This window comes from Podarcis liolepis (assembly GCF_965112155.1).
Source record: "Podarcis liolepis genome assembly, chromosome: 2".
Lineage (NCBI taxonomy): Eukaryota > Metazoa > Chordata > Lepidosauria > Squamata > Lacertidae > Podarcis > Podarcis liolepis.
This window is the reverse complement of record NC_139555.1, coordinates 82,610,980-82,630,699: the sequence shown is the minus strand read 5'-3', so window position 1 is coordinate 82,630,699 and position 19,720 is coordinate 82,610,980. Positions and strand designations below refer to the sequence as shown.

Genomic DNA, 19,720 nt, shown 5'->3' with positions numbered 1-19,720 from the left:
ATGGACACCTGTGAATTTTAGACAATATCCTCAACGTTTTGAAACCAGCCCGTTGAAAGTTCCCAATTGACCTTTTCTCTGGAATCCTTTTAGAACCTGTGTGTTCCTAATAATTTCTGTTTAAGCTGCTGTTTAAGGGGACAAAAATGACTAACGGGTAGCTTGAAGGCTTCTTTTCTTCTTGTTGGGTGGTTTCTGTGTCTAGGGAAGACCTGTTCTGAGAGGGTTTGCACTACCCCTGAAAGAACAGGTTTGTAGTCTGGGCATGCTCCTGAATTTCAACATGTCACTGAAGTCTCAAGTGGCTTCTGTGGCAAGGAGTGTTTATGCCCATCTTAGGCTGATTCGCCAGCTACAGCTGTGCCTGGACCGGGATAGCCTGGCCACAATTGCCCATGCTCTGATGACCTCCTGTCAGGACTATTGTTATGCATTGGTTGTGGGCCTGCCCTTGAAGGCAGTTTGAAGGCTGCAGCTAGTATAGATTGCAGCTGCTCCTCTTGAATTGCAGCAGCCCATTGGGGCCACATGACACCAGTTCTGAAACTGCTACACTAGCTGCCAGTGAGCATACAAAGCATATGGCTTGGTACCAAAGTACCTTCCCAGTATTCCTGACCCACAATTGACAGGTGAGGCCTTGCTGGTGGTGCTGCCACTTAAGAGTTGCTCAGTTGGCAGTGATATATGACAGGGCCTTCTCAGTGGTGGTTCTGTGCTTGTGGAACGCGCCCCCTGGTGAGGTGCATCTGTTCCCCTCATTATTGTCTTTCAGAAGGAATTTAAAAATATTACTGTTTACTCATGTATTTTATGGTTGTAAGATACTGTTTCTGGCAACCCTGAAATCATTGGCTGAGAGAACGACTGTTTTTAACTGTCTTTAGGATGTTTTTAATGATATTATTTAATAATGTTTTATTGATGTGTTTGCTGCCCTGGACTCCTTTGGTAAGAAGGGCAGAATATAAACATGTGGCTCAAAAAGGCTGGAGTGAATCTCCTTGCAGCTTGCCTATCAGAGATTACTGTCCATTCTGCAGTGTTTAGATATTGCTCAGTGCAAAACTTTTAATAACCCTACTCCCTGACCTTAACCCTTGGTACTTCTGGGCTGAATGACGAGGAAGGAGATTCATGAACTCCTGTGGTGGGTGGTGAATGATAACTATTATTTCCAAAATCCCAGTATGGCACCCATTTTATCCAGCCTCAAAAGATGTAGGTGCAAGGGGGAAAAAAGGAAACCAGAGGTCTGGGGAAGAGATTGATTTGTTTATTTCATAAAATTTATAGACCGCTTGTTTTTAAAAAATCAAAGCGGTTTCTTCCTAGTTAACCCCACTTGGCTCCACTTGCCACTTCACACTTCAGTATAGAGACTGAATTGATGCTGTACAAAATGGCTACCCTGTTTTCGGTGTTGGCTAGATGGCCACTGATGCCTGAAGGCCCTGAGAGGACAAACCTTAGAAAGTAATGGGAGAAAATAATCAGAATTAAACAACATACAAGACTGTGTGTTTTTCACTTGGCTGGTGTCAGACCATTCTCCCTTTTCCCTGTCTGAGAAAGCCCATGAGTTATTGCCATACAGGATGGGCAGAGACCCTAAGGAACCTAGCTGATCCAGACCCTGTAAGTTGAGCAGGTGCACCTGTGGCATAGCCAGGAGGTGGCCAGCGAGGATAAAAAGAACCCTACACTTATCATGCAAAGGAATAGGGTGAGGGGTTGCTAAAGGCTTTGAAGTTCTTGGTGTGTTAGAGCAAAACTACCTTACATCGTTTTCTGCCTTTTCCTCCTTCTAGGCCACTGAGGTAGAGAGAAGAGGCAGTGCAGCAGGATTGACCTTTCTTTTGGGAGGCTGTCTGGGACCCAAACAATTGGATCACTGAAAACTACTGCCGTAATCTCTTGGACCAAAGTGGAGGACATTGCTAATGCCACATTCTGTGAAGCTAGACCTGACAGTCCCACCGCTACCAAGAAGGGAATGGAAGCGCATTGTGCCGAGTTTGGTAAAGTTCGGCTTGATGATCTAGTCTTCTCTTCCAAGGAGGGAATAGAAGCTTGTACCCCATTCTGTAGAGCTGGGCTTGGCAATCCCACCTCCACTGAGCGGGGAACAGAAGCCTATTCTGCCAACATGGGAAGATCATCGCTCTCCAGTAAGTGAATCTGTGGTTGGAACTGCCATTGTGTTCTCAGGTGGAGCAAGGAGCAGTCTTGGTAGCCATTACATGCCTCAGTTGGAATGTACACTCTCTGCTGACTTGTTGCTGCAGTGAGCAACCTGGTCCAAGATGGTGCTGCTGGAGACTGGAGTGCAGAAGAAAAAATGTGAGAACCAGAGTCTCCATCTATTTTCCCTACTGCCTCTGAGAAATGAACAGCTGTATGTATTTCTGCACCAAAACAGGCCAGCAGCATCAGGCATAGGCAAGTTTGTGTGGTGACACATTGTCTTGATCTGCATGTGTATCTGGATCTACTTCAGCAGCTACCAGACCCCCACCCTTTGCAGATCTGTACATTGTTTTCCAGATACCAGCATTTTATTTGCTTTTTGTTTTACTTTTAATATTTGGATTCTGCTTTTCCGCCAAGTATAGAGCTCAAGGCTCAGAATAACAACATTGGAAATTGGTGAATGTTTATATAAATGTAATTTGATACAAACACATGATATAAGGCAAAAATAAATTCAGCAAGCAATATTTCGATACAAACTCATTATAATTCAAAATATCCAAAATATTCATAATTTTGGTCACAAGGGAGGCAGGGCTGGTCTCGCTTAAGGCCTACATGGAGCAAACACTCCCTTAAAAACAGCCACACATCTCAGGGGTGTTCAACGTGCAAGTGAGAATGTGTAGCCATAGCCAAAACAAAGACAAGGAAGGAAAGCTGAGGAGGGGTTTCCTACCCATTTTTTAAAAGAAAGTTATGGACCCGGCAAGGATGTGAAAGAGAACAAGGTAGTTCTGCAGAAGGGAGCTCCTGGGAACCATGAAAGATTACACTAGCAAAATTCCAAGAAAAGGGCTCTGTCCCAAGGCAAGGCAGGAAAGGAATTGGAGCAGCCTCAGGAACTGGTTGAGTAGTCAAAGTTTGATCATGTGTCCTTGCCAATCCTAGACGGTGGTGTGCTCATTGTAACTCATTGTACTCCAGACGCATCCTGCGTGCCAACCAGGGAACATCAGCTGTAACTTCATGTTTGTAAATTAGATTGTCTCCAATTGTTGTATTCTTATTACACAGAAAACAGTGGCGCTCCTCAGGTTTGATATTTCAGTGCCGTATGATGATTGTTTCGTATTGGAAGAAATACGAAAAGAAATGGCCACCAAATTCTGTTCCAACTTCCAGCTGAAGTTTCCGAATCATCTTCAAAGTCAGTCCCACATACAATGCATGGCAGTAATCTAACCTAGAAGTTAGCAGAGCATCGGCTATCCCTGTACAGATGGGGTGCAGCTGATGGACGGCACATGTCACCGAGGCCACCTGAGCCTCAAGCGATAGCAAAGGATTCAGAAGTCCTCCCAAGCTATGTACCTGCTCCGTCAGAGAGTGTTAACCCCATCAAGAGCAGGACACTTTCTGTCCATCCGGTCTAGGGAGATGCCCACTAACAGTGCCTCAGTCTTATCTAGATTGAGTTTCAGCTTGTTGGCTCTCATCCAGCCCATTACGGTGGCAAGACAACGGTCCAGCATATCCACTGCCACACCAGCAGAAGCTGAAGTAGACTTGTCAGCATATTGCTGACAATGTACTCAAAAACTCTGGATAACCCACTCAGCAGTTTCATTTAGATGTTGAACATCATAGGGGAAAGAACTCAACCCTGAGGATCCCCACAATTATTATTATTATTTATTGAATTTATATACTGCCCTATACCTGCAGATCTTAGGGCAGTTCACAGAATAAAATCCAAATATAAAATCACAAAATACATAATCAGAATAAAAACAAGCACCCAATAACTGCCCCCCGAAACCCCCCAATTTTAAAAGGACATAGGATGTCTAATCAACTAAAGGCCTGCTTAAAAAGGAATGTTTTTGTATAATGAAGGCACCAGGCAAACTTCCCTGGGGAGAGCATTCCAATGAAGGTTCCACTAGACTGAAGAGCACTCCCTAAGCATCACCCTCTGAAAATGACCATCCAAGTAGGACCATAACCACTGCAAAGCAGTACCACCCAGTCCCAACTTGGTCAGCCGCTCCAGGAGGATGCCATGGTCAATGACATCAAAGGCCACTGAGAGGTTAAGAATTAACAGGAACACATTTCTCCTGTCTCCCATCAAAAGTCATCATGCAGGATGACTAAACCATTTTCTATGCCAAAACTAGGCCTAAACCCCAACTGAAATGGATCTAGAAAATCAGTTTCCTCCAAGAACACCTGGATCTGGTCCACAACCACCTGCTCAAAGAGAGACTGGCTACACTTAGATTTTTCAAACCCAGGATGGATTTCTTAACAAGTAGTCTTATCACTGCCTCCTCCAAGCAAGCAGAGCACCCCCTCTCTTCAGGACACATTTATCACCTCCCCTCCCTGCTACTTTTTATCAGTCAAGAGGGGCAAGGGCCCGGAGCACAAGTGGCTGGCCTGACAGACCCAAGCACCTTGTCCGCATCTTGGCGTCTTAGCAGTTGAAACTCATCCACCACAACAGGACTAGACAGTGCTCTGGACACCCCGAGAGATTCTTCTGCTGCAACAGTGGAGTCAAGGTCCTGACAGATGCAAACAATTTTACCCTCAAAGTGCTTTGCACACCAGTTACCGACAGCTACCATCAGTTGTGTTACTTCCTTTGGGCCAGACTGTAAAAGGCCTCATACTACACAGAAAAGCTCTGCCAAACAGCATAATGAGGAAGCTATGGAGTAGGCCTGGGTGATATACTGTATTGGTATATCGCCCAGGACCGGTATGAGGGGCTAACCGCGATGGTGGTTAACCCATTGTACTCCAAATAAAGAAAAAATCATTAAATACTTTACTAGAGAAGGAGATACCTACCTTTGTTCACCTAAGTGGTTTTCTGGTGATTGTTCTTCCTAAAATAAGACCAAAATAAATAAATAAATAAGATGTAGCTTCTCACCCTCTGTATTTTGCAGTTAATAATTCAGATAGCTTGCTTTGTCTCCCCTTTGAATAGTTTTTTAAAGCACCATTTAAAATTTCTTTGGAATTCCTATGGTACATACCAAAGGCTGTACATACACATACACATACTCTCTCTCTCTCTCTCTCTCTCTCTCTCACACTCACACACACACACACACACACACACACACATACTTATGAAACCTTATTGCTGGTAATGTGTCACTCTCTAAGCATCCTCTCACTGGTATGATATAAAGAGAAGCCAGGATGAAGGGATGGGGCTATACAAACAAAGGCTGGCTTCTCCCCAAGGCCTATGGGACTAAAATGGCACAGAATTTAGGGTAAGGCTGAGAACTGCACTAAGTGCAGGTGGGGATAGGGCTCTGAAAAGGACTGGAGCTCTTCAGCTCCTCACCCTACCTGTCAAATTTGAGTTAGGGGTGGCTAACCTATGGCCCACCAGATGTTGCTAGACTCCAGCTTCTGCCAGAGGGGAGCTATAGTCCAGCAACATCTGGAGAGCCAAGACCAGGCCCCTCCCACTTTAGTTTGTAATTATATTGTACCCCAGGATGGCAGATATAAAGGTTATCTCCTCATATCCACAGAACAATCCTGCAAGGAAGATTAAACACTAGTGTGTGATTGGTATAACAACATTTTATGGATATTTGGACCAAACAATATCTTAGAATATTATAAATTCTTGCACCACATTGGAAGTCTTAACTCATCATACTTAAATTCTATGTGGAATGGAAGTTACCAAAATATGAAATCTGGGTGCACATATTGCATAAAGAACATGCTTGCACAACATAACAGTCCTCAGTAAATAGTCTTGGGACCTAAGGCCTAAGGGCCTTTCTGGATAATCAATTTACTATGTAATAAATGCAGTTTGTTTCTCACTTGTTGTATATAGTCAGCAGCTCTTCCCTTCTGGTTTGCATCTCTGTTGCAGGGACACTATATCTTCCAAGGACACAACTAGGATTCTTTCCCAACATAGCATATTCATTGCTAGTGGTTGCTATAGTATATGAGATGCAAGACTGCCACAGGCCTCTGTTAGGATACACTTAGGACATGGATTATTTTATATGAGAAAACTCAAGGTCTTGTGAATTTTTCTCATAGCGGTCTTATTTTAATGTGGGGGGGGGGGTTGACATGCCCTTATAAGAAGAAAAGGAAGAAAGAATCTGCTAATTTACTATATACGATCATGATCAAGATGGTGCTCAGATGGGCAGCAGTCTGGCACCATGTTGGGCACTGTCCTATCAACATCTGTCCAGAGTGTTTGCAGTAAGAAATTATTAAAATCCATAGAAGAAACAAATGGTGGAGTACAGTATTGGCCTTTTGAGTACAATATTATCATGTTTCTCAATGTACTCACCTTATTCTTAGCATCACATTCATGCTGAAGTGAGGGGGATTCATCTGGAGAAATGCCTTTCTTTTGAGTGAGATTTCCAGGACTATTTCTTTCAACCAACTGAAGCAGTTCCATCTGTCGTCTAGCTTTTTTTTCTTCCCTTTGCCTTTGCATACATCTTGGATATTTTTCCGATGCTGGGATATACCTTTTGCAAGGTTTGTTTATGTTCCAGTCTGGTTTTTTCCAATTCCTTTCAATTGCCTTGCCTTGCTTCTGTTTTTGCGCAAATTGTTCATATATATTGCTGTAGCTGACAATATTCTCTTTTTCTGAAATCTTCTTTTTATCTAGATACTGTGTCTCTTTCTTGCACTTCTTGCTTTTGAAGTCTGCTTTATATTCTGCAGCAATACCTGGAGATTCACAGTCTGCTCTTCCTTTCCCAGTTTGCTTAGTGCAAATCTCAGAATTAGGGTGCACGTCAATGTTAACAATATCTAAAAAATAATGATAGATATTTGCATTTCAATTATTCATTTCACTGTATCCCTATTAAGTTTATTTAAAGATCACTGAAATGGGAGTATCCCTTTTTCTTTGCATAGCCAAGCAACATAACAAGGAAAATACATTCAGAATTAGTAGGTATACATGTAAAACTGAATAGGTAATTCATTGCAAAACTTAAAATGTACAAACAATTCTGCTGATTGTCTGCTGTGATAAGGAATATAAAATAAATTTACATATATACATATATGTGTGTGTGTGATTATTGGAATCAACTAATGGAGCATTTTAACGAACTATTTATACAAATTAATATCTAGCATTAATGAGAAAAACACAAGTGTATATGTATAATATCTGTACTTCTATTTCCTTTTCAATACAAAAATGAGGGGGAGGAAATGAAACACTAAAGGTGCAAACCTAAACAAACTTAAATCCCGTTGAACTCAGTTGTACTTCCAAGTATATATCCATAGGATTGTGCTATGTGAAGTCCATTGTGTTGGTGATTATAAATTGTGTTGCTGTCCTAGTTTCCCTATGCTGTGCGCTGCTGCCAGTTATTGAGAGGGGAGAGGCATGTTGTGGGTGTAGAACAATAAGTTCCCCCAACAACTGGTATTCAGAGGCATGCTCTGTAATCAGGGCTATATTAAACTCTGTTATTAAACTATATTATCAATATTCTTTCCCTACATGCTGTAGTCCTACTCTCAAAAGCTACTTATAACTCCTTTGTAATCTTGCTCCATATATCCCCAAGCTGTACTAATTTCAAGAATGGGTGATAACTATGAATGCACTAATTTCTTAAATATGTAAATCTTCCAATAAATATCACCAACTGTATCAAAGTGAACTTGGCTCCTCCTCAGTTGTTCTTCTTAAACTTGCAGAGAAAAAACTTATTCGCATCTGATTTTCTCTTACACTTAACAGCACACTATAGACTTAATGCTAATCTCATTTGATCAAGAATGTCTGAAGAAGTAGTCCCTCATTAATGAGGAAGAATATAGGATTCCCCCCCATCTAAATGTACTGTTTTACTAGTATAAATGGTAAGACCGGCAATAGATAAGATAATGGAACATGTAATTAACTTGTATACCTGTCTGCACAGCAGTGTCTTTCCGAGGAGAGAGAATAGTTTTGACATCCTGATTCATTAGACTGCTGTTCTCTCCAGAACAGTGATCATTATTATCACGAGTATCAAAAAAGCCATTCAGGTCAGTACAGTAACTCTCACATGGTACATCACCTAAAGGGGAAGAAATAAAATATGTATTCAACTACTGCTAATCACTCAAAAGTTAATGTTTCAAATAAACTGATCAGTTCATAAATCACAGCTTTGTCTGAATGTGTACATTACTAACAGGGACTGCTAAATACAGGGGTTGTGAATTATAATCAAAATAGTTAATAAGGAACTATAGATTATAGGATCTCTACCCATCCTATAGAGTCAGTCTGAAATTTCATCATGGAAGTTTGGGAAATACAGTGGTACCTCAGGTTACATACGCTTCAGGTTACATATGCTTCAGGTTACATACTCCGCTAACCCAGAAATAGTGCTTCAGGTTAAGAACTTTGCTTCAGGATGAGAACAGAAATCGTGCTCTGGCGGGGCAGCGGCAGCAGGAGGCCCCATTAGCTAAAGTGGTGCTTCAGGTTAAGAACATTTACAGGTTAAGTAAGGACCTCTGGAACGAATTAAGTACTTAACCTGAGGTACCACTATAAAGGAGGCCACCAAGAGAAGCAAATTCCCCCCCATCCAAAAATTAACCATGGATAAATTTTTCCTGTGTTTTTTCATGGCTTTTTGGAACAGTATGTTTCCCTTTTATATGGTTCTTTCGATGCTCCTGCAAAACGAACAAAACCCAGAACATCTGGGTCTTTACAGTAAGAGCCTAAGCAGCCAGACAGTGACATAATGGCACCATATAGCCAGAATCGAGGAGAAACAGGGCTCTAATCACTCTCACTGTGACAGGGTGGAGATGGGAGGAAAGTGAATGTACCCTCGCCTGTCGTTTTCATGTCCCTCCTGAGCAAAACTGCTAAAGAGTGGAGGCAGACATTTTAGGAGATGTGAAAGTGTTTGTGAAATTCAGCCTTCTGTTTTGGCTCTCACTGAACCAGTCTGACTGAGGTTATGTTAAATATCTCTGTGTCAGGGAAACACGTGCTTCAGAATTTCTAAGGGCCTGAAAAAAACTTCCAATTTCATTCAGTGAACTAAGGATTATAAATAACTACACTTCAAGAATGAAAGAACTACTGCGCCATCAATGTGCATGGCATTTTATAGGCCGAAAAAAGTTCCCCACCTGCATTGCAACTAGGGGGTTGTGCCAAAAGCTTTATGGAAAGGTGGATTTTCGAAAATATTCTATCATCAAGATTCCTGAAAGGAACAATTCTTATTTGGGAGGCGTTCTCAAGGAGCAACAAATCAACTCTGTCAAACCCACACCATTTAAACCTGATACGTACCACCACCAATATTCTTCTGCAGTTTGGAAATATCATGCCCCTTCTGAGCCAAATCTTTAATGCGCTGTTCCTGTTTTAACCTCTGCGCCAACTCTTGAGCTCTTTGCATTGTCTGGTACAGCTCATTTGTTTTAACGGTCATTATCTCCTAAATGATAAAGGAAATATACATATAAGAACATTTAGGAAGGAACCAAGACAGAATCTTGAACTACATACCTCTACGACTTGCACATTATGTGAGCTTTTCAAAAATAGGAATGTGAACATCTCTATATACTGAGAAATGGGGGAAGTAGATTTTACTTGTAACCATACCTAGCAACAACTAAGGTGGCTTGGTTTCTCAGCATGTGAGGGCTGAGCTGTGGGCAGCAGTCTGAGGTGAGCTGAGAACCAGAATCCACAGGACAAGCCTGTAGTTGGAAATGAAGATTAAGTCAGCACCAAAGGAAAAGCCAAGAGGCTGGATTACAGAGCAAGCCAGAAGTTAAGACTGATTAAAGGTTATAGGAACAAACCAGAGCTTGTTGCTCAAGCAAGGTGCAATGGGAAAAGCCCTCTTATTCTCCTTCCTGTCCAGGAGAATTTAATAGCCAGCCTGGATGAGCAGGGTCTGTCAAGGACCTGAAGATACTAAACCTACTTCTTTTTGCTTTTGTTTGAGCAGATCATCTTCAAACTGCTTCTTCATTAGCTCCTGCTCTTTTGCAAGTCGGCGCTCTTCTTCTTGTTCTTCTTGTTTCCTTTGTTCCTCTTCAAGTTGTTTTTTCTTCCGCTTTTCCTCCACTTGAGCCATTATGGCTTTCTAGAAAAATCAAATTGATGATAAAACGCTCTTAGGAATTAGGGATCAAATGTCATTTAGAAAAAAATCCTCTAAATGTTATACTTTTTGGAATTATTTCCTAATATATATTTTGCTATTTGTTTTCTTATTGTATCATTCCCATAAGTTTTTTTAAAAAATTCCTACATCTGGATTATGACTAAAAGTACTATGTTTATCTAGGACTAGGGGCTTTTAAAACTTTTTCAGCTCCAAAAATCAGAGAAACATTTTTGAACCTATATTGTAGTGTTTTGACATGTGGCTAAATAGAAGGCTTAAGGGTAACACAGGAAAAATATATCCTTGTCTTATTTTCATATATGAGAGGCATTTTGAAATGGATGAATTTTCAAACTTAGTAAGTTATATATTTCAATATTATTGTATATTTTACACTATGTTGTAACTTGTTCTGCACCTTGGGATGAATGGTAAGATAGAAATGCTATAAAGAAATAAATAAAACAATGTTTCAAATATTGAAAATGATTTCCTCTAAGAAAAATGAAAATTCCATTCAACTAGTTTAATTTCCTTTGCTGTTCTTTTCTTTAATATGTTAAAGTGTTTTTAATTATTTTTAATGTTTTGTCAGTTGATTGTTTAAGAAGGTTTTTTAATGATAGACACCTCAAGCTTTTCTTTCTAAAAATAAACTCAACAGCAATAATACTAAAATCACCACCAGATTTGTTTAATCAGATGAAAAGAAGCTGTCTGTCATGGTTCTAACTACAATCAAGCCCAACTACATCATTACACTTCCTCTCACTGCTTGTTCAGTTTATGTTTTTGGTCAAGTTTTAATGTTTTCTTCCACTTAATAGAAAAAACAGGAAATTAAACACACACAAAACCCTATATTAGAAGTTAGTGATCTACCTGATGTTCTAATTGTTTTTGCCGTCTCCTTCCTCTCTCCTCAATTTGAGCAGGATCCAGGAGGGCAGTCATTGAGCGAAGGAAACTGTCCACAGAAAAGCATTTAGAGACACAAACATTGTAATTTAAGTAAATACATTGCTACACAACACCCCAGTCTTCACAGCAGTGCAGGCTCTTACCCAGAGTCTGTGCTTCCTTTTGGACAATGAGGCACAGTAGAGACTGTGGTGTCTTTATGATATTTGGTTCATTTGGACATATATACAACGTGAGCCTGGATGAAGAGAGTGCAGAGCATTCACAGCCCAAGAGGGCCCTGTTCCTTCTATTACTGCAGTCTCTGATTCCAAGGGACCACACACATTGTGTTTGCCCCTCTCTGCAGCATAAAACAGATTGCTCACCTCATGCTATGTGCTCCCTCTTCAGCTTGCAAAACTAACCCTTTTCCCTCTTTGCTTACTTCATTGCCCACTGCAATTCTGCCCCTGTATCCTGAAACACTTGTCTTTTGTCTCTGCTTACTATTTTTCACCTCAGGGAGGGCTTTTCCCATTTTCTGTCCTGCCCAGAGAGTTAATGGGCTAAAGAGTGGCCGTCATTGGTCCCTGTGCCTCCAATGACCCACACTCAGCTAGCTCTGCCAAGATGGCCTGGATCATTAGCATAAGCTGAATCTAGGGGTCTCCGTGTCTGGCAAGGTTTAGTCAAACCTAGATTAATTCTAATTTATAATAAATCCAAGAATTGTAGGTAACTTACACCCACAAACTCTGGCCTATAACAATATCAACACATTGTACAGTGTAAAAACCCACCCAGAACATTTCTGCACACCTGTTATTACAGTGACAATATTTAATGTAAATTTTTATTTACTGACTTTTAATGAAATAAAACTCCTCTGAAGAAAATTATTCTAGAGTTTAGCACATAAATAGGGAATGCTAACTAAAACCAAAACAAATGTACTGAACGATTTCCAAAGAGCAAACAGCATTATAATTTATTATACTAATTAAATGTTGGCATCAATTTGGGAAACCCAAGGGGGGCATTCACCTGGCTTTCTGATTTGGCTCTGAAATGTTTCCAATTGCCTTTCCTGAAATCTCCACTTCTGAAGGCGTGAGATGGCATGAAGTTGTAGGTGTAAAAGCAGTCTGGTGCTGGGGTTCAGGTAAAAGTTGAAAAATTTCAGGCTGCTTTTTATACGTTGTATTTAAAGGGTATTGTGAAAATGAATTAGCATGATTCCTGAAAGAATCAAAATGCATTGTCCACTTGTCATGCTCTTCACCCTAAAGAAAATTGAAGGAAATATACATATCATTTTTATGCACATCTCAAGTTTTCTGCCAGAAGGCCCTCAAAGCAGCAAACAGTATGAATTACATTCTGTAAAAGTATGCATGTTGAATTATTATTGTTACTATTTTAAAGGAACTATCTAAAATTTGGGAAACCTGCTTAAGTTAAGACAGTGTGAAGTACTCACATCTGAACTGACCACATCTCAGAGGGAAAACAAACCTTTTAAAACAGAGTTTGACTTACATCACTCGTTTTGCCAGTACAGTGGTACCTCAGGTTAAGTACTTAATTCGTTCTGGAGGTCCGTACTTAACCTGAAACTGTTCTTAACCTGAAGAACCATTTTAGCTAATGGGGCCTCCTGCTGCCGCTGCGCCGCCAGAGCACGATTTCTGTTCTCATCCTGAAGCAAAGTTCTTAACCTGAAGCACTCGGAGTCTGTAACCTGAAGCGTATGTAACCTGAGGTACCACTGTATATATTCTTCCAGGTTGCCAGGTCACCTGACCGAGCTGGTGCTCAACTCCAGTGTGAGTCCTCCTTCCTGCTCCTCCCCCAGAATGCCCATTTTTCAGGTCTTACACCATCTTAAATTCCACCAGGCTCAGATTAGCTGGTTGGGCCCCTTCTGAGCCAGGACAGGGAACTTACAGCAGCGTAGCTCAGGTGAGCAGGAACCAGCCAGCTAAACCACTAATCTGTCATATCCTAACTCACTCCTCCCAGCAGAGCTAGGATTAGGTTTATGCCCTCAACAGTAAACTACTGAATGCTTAGAAGCAAATCCCACAGAGACTAATAGGGTTATGAATACTCAACACTATTTAGCATTGCCCTTGTGCTCTCCCATTGTAATTTCTAAAAACATTTCTAAAAACTTGCTGAGCATTGGGCTGCAAGTTACTTGGCACTAGGTCCCTTTCTGTAGGACTTTTAAATGTGCATAGTTTTGCACTCACAGTATACACCAGGCATGGGCAGATGTTTGGGACTACAATTCCCATCATCCCTAGCTAACAGTACCAGTGGTCAGGGATGATGGGAATTGTAGTCCCAAACATCTGGAGGGCCGGAGTTTGCCTATGCCTGGCATACACAATCATCCAACAGCATATTTCTCCAGCTCCTTGCTGAGGGCGCTAGATACAAATAATAAATAAATAAATAGCAGAGATATTAAAGAAATGGGTACATGCTACTCCTTCCCTTGCTCTCCCAGCTCTGATATCATGTAGCACAAGGGCTTTACACATCTTATTATATACTTGATGGCCTCACTCATGGAATTCTCCGTTCTCTGGGTAATTTTATTAACTGGGCCAGAGTGAAAGACATGGACAACATAAACCATTTCTCATTTCAAATTATTACCCTTCATAGACCACAGCTACCTTGGATAAATTACACTTTTCTTCAAGTTTTCGTAGTCTGTCAGCTTCTTTTTGTTTATCAAGTTCTTCAAGCCACTTCTTCTGCTGCTCACGTTTTACAGCACTAAAAGGATGCTCTACTGGTGTTGCTTCCTAAAAGAAAAAGGCAACATCTTTTACTTCCATTTACTCTCAGATTAATCCATTTGATTAATATTTGGGCTTTACACTATAAAAGTGGGACACTCTGTACATGCATGTGTTTGAATAATCAGAGCAACTATTTTAAAACTGGGTCTTGATCACATCATTGCCATGCAGTTTTTAACAGCTGTATAAGTTCTGCTATTGGTGCTATTTATAGTGCATATGGGGACCCCACCACTAGAGGGAGACCAGATTTCTATGGGCTGTAGTTACTGGATGCACATCACATGTGATTCTGTCTTCTTAACAGCTAAAATCCATGAGCAATTTCCTGGCTCACAATAAATTTTAAAAGTAGTATTTGTTGAGTGTGTTATCTTCTTTTTGGGAAATGCAGACAAAGTAAAGGGAACACAGTTGTCCCATGACAATTTCCTTATAAAAGTTTAGGCAAGCTGGTTTTATAGACTGGATCCCAGCATAGCATTTCATGTCCTTTTATGTAACTAGAATAAATGACATCTTTCTTAAATATACTTTTGAGTAAAATAATATTAGTACTGTCTTGATAGTTATTAAAATGAAGTCAATTTCAGCCTCCACACATCTAACATTCTACCACACTAGAGAGATAACATTTCCCAATTGAGAATAGCCTATGACAAAAGGACGGCAGGCAACCCCTCAAGTCTGATCTGACATGTTGGATTCTACTTCCAATCCTAAGAAGGTTAAATAATTCTACCAGTGTCCTCTGAATGATGTCTACTCAGCCAAGCTCATGAAAGCCACATTCCAAAAGCAGAGAAATGCACTGTCCAAAATTTAAGGTTTAAAAATGTGAAACACTGCATGCAAAAAAATTCTTACCCCTAACACAAATGCTGTTCGAATAGCGGCTGGTAAATCAGGAGAACTGAAACTAGAAAACTGTCCAGTTTGGCCACTTGAAACACTGGGTGAAGTTTCACTAGCCTCAGTGGTCAAAGTTCTACAAATGTGGGTATCTTCCATTGCAGCACTGAAGTCATCTGAAAATGCCATCTACAAACAAAGTATCTTGGTGACTTCAAATGAACTGCTTTTTTCCATTGGTGTTAAAATGTAAACATGTTTCATGCAATTATATATTATCCAATTTTGTCCAGTTAAAAAATACGCACACCCCCATCACCACCACTATGCATTAGGAATTACAATTAATTCTAAATGCCTTTGCGAGAGAACTTCATAAAGGGAAAGACATTTATTTAAGATGGGCCTGCAAAGATATTTGCAGTAGGACATGGAACCTCCAAATTATTTGCCTATTCTCTAAAGATGTACGAGTGTGTACAACTAAACACAAAAAGGCAGGCATATATTTTAGATAACAGCACAGGATGGAATTACAATATTGGCAAAAATATAAGCAACATTTATTGCATTGAACAAAATGGTTTGTTTATTTCTACCTGAGTCATTTGCCCCTTGTCGAAGCAACAGCTTACTGTATCCATTTTCTGCCTCAGGTGATATTTGGACTCTGTTTCCAAAGTTTCTTTCAGTTTCTTCTTGAAAGCTATCTGTTCATCTTTAAATGAGAGAAATCATCAGTGTAGTGTCTCATTGGCTCATTCTGGATGTCACAATATCCACAGTGGATCTGCCAGGAATAAGCCTGGACCAGGATCAGTCCTAAGTTCAGAAACTCTCACCAGTGGGAAATGATGGCAGAGAATGCAGTAAGTAAAAACTGAAGTAAAAAATGTTTGCCCCCCTCCCAAAAAGCTTAGAATTAAGTAAGTTCTAAAAATCACTGATTTATATTTTAATGTTTTAATGCCACCCCCTCCCAAGATTGCTTTGTTTAGAAGGAGATAAAAATGCCCTGTCTTCTAAATTTCAGAGCAGTACAATTTATATAGCACTTTTAGGCTGTGATTCAAAGAACACATATCTTAGAAGAAATCAATAAGAATTACTGCCTGGAAAATGCACCAATATGTATTTCATTTCCCCCCCTTGTTAATACTTAGAACCACTCTGCAGAGGTCAATATTTTTTATCTTCATCTTACATATGGAGAACAATGAAGAATCTACCCATAACCAGAGAAGCAACCATTTACTCAGTTTGACAAGTGAACTGCATGCTGGGGCCCCAATCCATATTTATACAGGCTTTAACCATTGGAAGCCTACTGAAGCCCCATTCCAGTTTGGTCCTTCCACACCTTCCATTTGCACTGTGTAAAATTGCCTTATGGGGATGCAGGTGGCGGTGTGGTCTAAACCACAGAGCGTAGGGCTTGCTGATTGGAAGGTTGGCGATTCGAATCCCCGCGGTGGGGTGAGCTCCCATTGCTCGGTCTCAGCTCCTGCCCACCTAGCAGTTCGAAAGCATGTCAAAATGCAAGTAGATAAATAGGTACCACTCCGGTGGGAAGGTAAACAGCGTTTTCATGCGCTGCTCTGGTTTGCCAGAAGCAGCTTAGTCATGCTGGCCACATGACCCGGAAGCTGTCTGCGGACAAACACCGGCTACCTCGGCCTATAGAGCAAGATGAGCGCCGCAATCCCAGGGTCATCCGCGACTGGACCTAGTGGTCAGGGGTACCTTTACCTTTACTAAAATTGCCTTTGGAACTTGCAATTTACTTCTAAATAAACCATTCACACTAACTGACTGAATGGCATCACATCCAATATGGCCCTAAGTGGAAATTTAAACAGTCACTGTGGTTCAGTCTTGTAGTTACATTAGTTTGAAGGCTTATAAAAATTGCATATATTTTAGGTAACAGTTATTTTTATTTGCTTGACACATACAACTAAGTGGGGAGAAATGAAAATGTTTAAATGTCAAGCTCCTTTACTTTAAATATCGTATTAATAGCACCACAAAAAACACCACTATCCTATAAAGCTTGGCTTAAAGATTGATCATATTCCACCCCCTTGTATACAGCTAACTACAGCAACAATATCTATTTGTAAAATGAGGTGGCTGTTTAACAATTAATTGCACACTATAGAAATGCAGTTAATTACACTATACCTAGTTCCTTCTTCCACTGAGACTTCTTCGCATCTAATAAGGTTTTGTCCCTTTCTCTTTCTCCCAAAGCACTAAATATATCAGCTGGTCTCCACGAATTCCTGCTGAAGAAAATCAAAAGAGGTTTTAAAGCTCAGTTATTAAAGTAACTGCTAATCATATTGGGTTGACTCTAGATTTTGCTCTCCAGCTGGAAGTGGGGATGAGGCTACTTTAACTGATTCTTCCCACCAGCCTCAGCCTGCTTAGCAGTACTTAGCACCATCTCCCACGCTGTCCCAGGATGTTGAGGAGAAGGGAAATGGTTAAAGTTAATTACCCCTGTATAATCTCTCCACTGCATGAAAAGCCCTTCTGGAAGGTGAAGTCTGAATCCAACCATTTGAGAATGATAGAATCAGAGATGGGAGACTCCAGACAGGCTCATGTTGATATAATCCTTACAGCACTTCCAACTTGGTACAGGGTATATCAAATACAGTATCTTTTGACTAGCTACTTGCCTAGTAACTCCCCACTGAAGAAACAGACTAAGGCTGCATTCCTAACCCCACTAACTCTGAATAAGCCCTACTGAATCCAACAGGACTTATGTCCATGTACAAATGATTGGCATCGCACTGTAAATATTTGACTAAAAAATAAAGGACCAAATGAAACTAGTGTCTATGTTCATTTGCATAATATCCTCAATAACTGCATCCAAGAGCATCTGATCATATGTAGTGTTCAAGTGACCAGGATGTATAGTTGGAGATATAGGATTGTGTTCAACGTAGCGCTAAGGAGATCATTCTATCAGCGCAAGCATTTCTGCTTGCCCGACAGAATGCTCTCCCCTCTTCTCTCCCTGCATGCTGTTTAGGGTGTTTGCCCAACCTTCCTCAGTAGATCTGGGGAGGAGATTGCACTAGTGGGCATCCTTGCACTGACTTCTGTTAGCACGAGTTAGATGACAAAGCCCCATAGGTTTTCATGCAAGTATTCCTATATCATTCTATAGGGCTGGGCGCTATATACCGTACTGGCCTGAATATAAGCTGCACCTTTAAAATTGGAGGGGGGAAAGGAAAAAAAGAAAAAATAGAAAAAAAGAAAAAGAAAAAAGAAAGAAAGAAAAAAAGGGGAAAAAAGAAAAAAGGGGGGAAAAGAAAAAGAAAGAAAAAAAGAAAAAATACCAGACTATAAGCCGCTCCATTCCTCGCTGCTCCTGGCTGCATACTGGGTAGGGGGGGAGCCGGGCTACGTTGCCGGTGGCCTTTCCCCCTCCTCTCTCTCTCCCTTCCTGACCTTGGGGGAGAGAATGCAGGACAACGCGCGCTCCTGGCGCTGTTGGCCTCGCACTCCTGGCTGCATACCATAAAGTTGTGAATTCATAAAGTTGTGAATATAAGCCGCACTTAAACTTTTCATGGTCAGAATTTGGGGGGGAAAGTGTGTCTTATATTTGGGCCAATACGGTATTATGCTGTGTAAAAGGGTCTATCCACTGTACATCATGAAGCAGTCTTTTTCAAAGCATTCATATTATTTAAAAAAATTCAAATAATCTGAATTTGAGTTTAAAAGACCTACATACGCGATAGCTTTCTGTTCAGCCTGCTTGGATAGTCCTTGGTTTTTGTTTGAAATGAAACTATGTTCACTTGGAACAGATGGAACTTCACCAGCCTTTTGGAGTAATCCCATTATGTTTTCTTCTGTGGTCTGATCAGCAGGAATGTTGCTATCTGCACTGCTTGTTACTGGAAAAGAAAAAGTACCATTGAAAATTAATGCTGCGGTAGATTTTGTCCTTATTTCCTAGCCTATGTTCAACCCTTTCAGAAACCATTCAAAGTCAGCTAAATTACATTTAGGGTTACATCCAATGTTGCTGTTTTTACCTAAGGGAGATATCCCTAAATCCCTTTTCTGATGAAACTGTGATGCCAGGACTTCTAACCATATTTACTTGTAAATGAAACACTGGTGCATTAATGTGTTTTTGGAATATTCAGCATACTTATGCCTGTGAACCAACTCACAGTTACTTTTTAAACTCTGAATTTAAATGGAAAAATTCAAGCATATTACATTGCCATCTACTGTGAATGGCACATAAAAACAGAAGCAGGGACCTAAATCTTCCCATTTAATGATGTAGATTATTGCAGGAAAGCCTGCAAAATATGGACCAGCTCTGAAGTTGAAAGCAGGCACAAATATAAACTAGATACTATTTTAATCACAAGTGTAAAGTACCATTAAGCTCTATGAGTGGCTAGTTGCAAACCTAGAGCCACTTACTTGGGAATAAGTCCCACTTAACATATGGGACATACAGCTGATTAGACAGTAATTTGACTGTATTGTAAGAATGCATTTTCAGACCTTTCTCCAACCTAGCCAAGTTTTATGTCAGTCAGAATCTGGTAAGGAAGCACAAGGTATATTAGTTGCTACTAAGAACTTACATGATTTAACTTGGTTGGGAAAGACCTATTTTATAGCATTTAGAGATTCACAGAAACAAGAGCAATATTTTTAAAGGTTTACACCAAAATGAACTCAGATAAATGCAAATAACTT

The 19,720-nt window shown here is 40.5% G+C and overlaps 2 protein-coding genes across 13 annotated transcripts in view; one reads left to right on the top strand and one right to left on the bottom strand.

The window, feature by feature from the left end:
* The window catches only part of TASOR (transcription activation suppressor), a 66,754-nt gene extending 64,275 nt beyond the window's left edge, over positions 1–2,479 (top strand). For all 7 annotated transcript variants that reach the window (XR_014522453.1, XR_014522454.1, XR_014522455.1 and 4 more), the window contains one exon: positions 1,812–2,479. The gene's annotated coding sequence lies outside the window, so the exon portion shown is untranslated. The remainder of the gene's footprint in view (positions 1–1,811) is intronic.
* Positions 1–19,720, bottom strand: part of CCDC66 (coiled-coil domain containing 66) — a 39,585-nt gene that overhangs the window by 14,349 nt on the left and 5,516 nt on the right. The window contains exons 5-17 of one of the 6 annotated variants that reach the window (XM_083489218.1): positions 18,729–18,894; positions 17,150–17,253; positions 15,565–15,683; positions 14,981–15,154; positions 13,985–14,116; positions 12,342–12,580; positions 11,277–11,361; positions 10,209–10,370; positions 9,563–9,710; positions 8,163–8,315; positions 6,557–7,035; positions 5,056–5,093; positions 1,255–1,468 (exon numbers count right to left, since the gene is read on the bottom strand). In XM_083489218.1, the coding sequence (XP_083345344.1) occupies positions 1,336–1,468; positions 5,056–5,093; positions 6,557–7,035; positions 8,163–8,315; positions 9,563–9,710; positions 10,209–10,370; positions 11,277–11,361; positions 12,342–12,580; positions 13,985–14,116; positions 14,981–15,154; positions 15,565–15,683; positions 17,150–17,253; positions 18,729–18,894 (2,132 nt within the window). In that variant the 3' untranslated portion in view covers positions 1,255–1,335. Of the gene's footprint in view, positions 1–1,254; positions 1,469–2,650; positions 3,188–5,055; positions 5,094–6,063; positions 7,036–8,162; positions 8,316–9,562; positions 9,711–10,208; positions 10,371–11,276; positions 11,362–12,341; positions 12,581–13,984; positions 14,117–14,980; positions 15,155–15,564; positions 15,684–17,149; positions 17,254–18,728; positions 18,895–19,720 lie in introns of those variants that run through there. The other 5 variants (XM_083489219.1, XR_014522465.1, XM_083489216.1 and 2 more) reach the window with 5 other exon arrangements.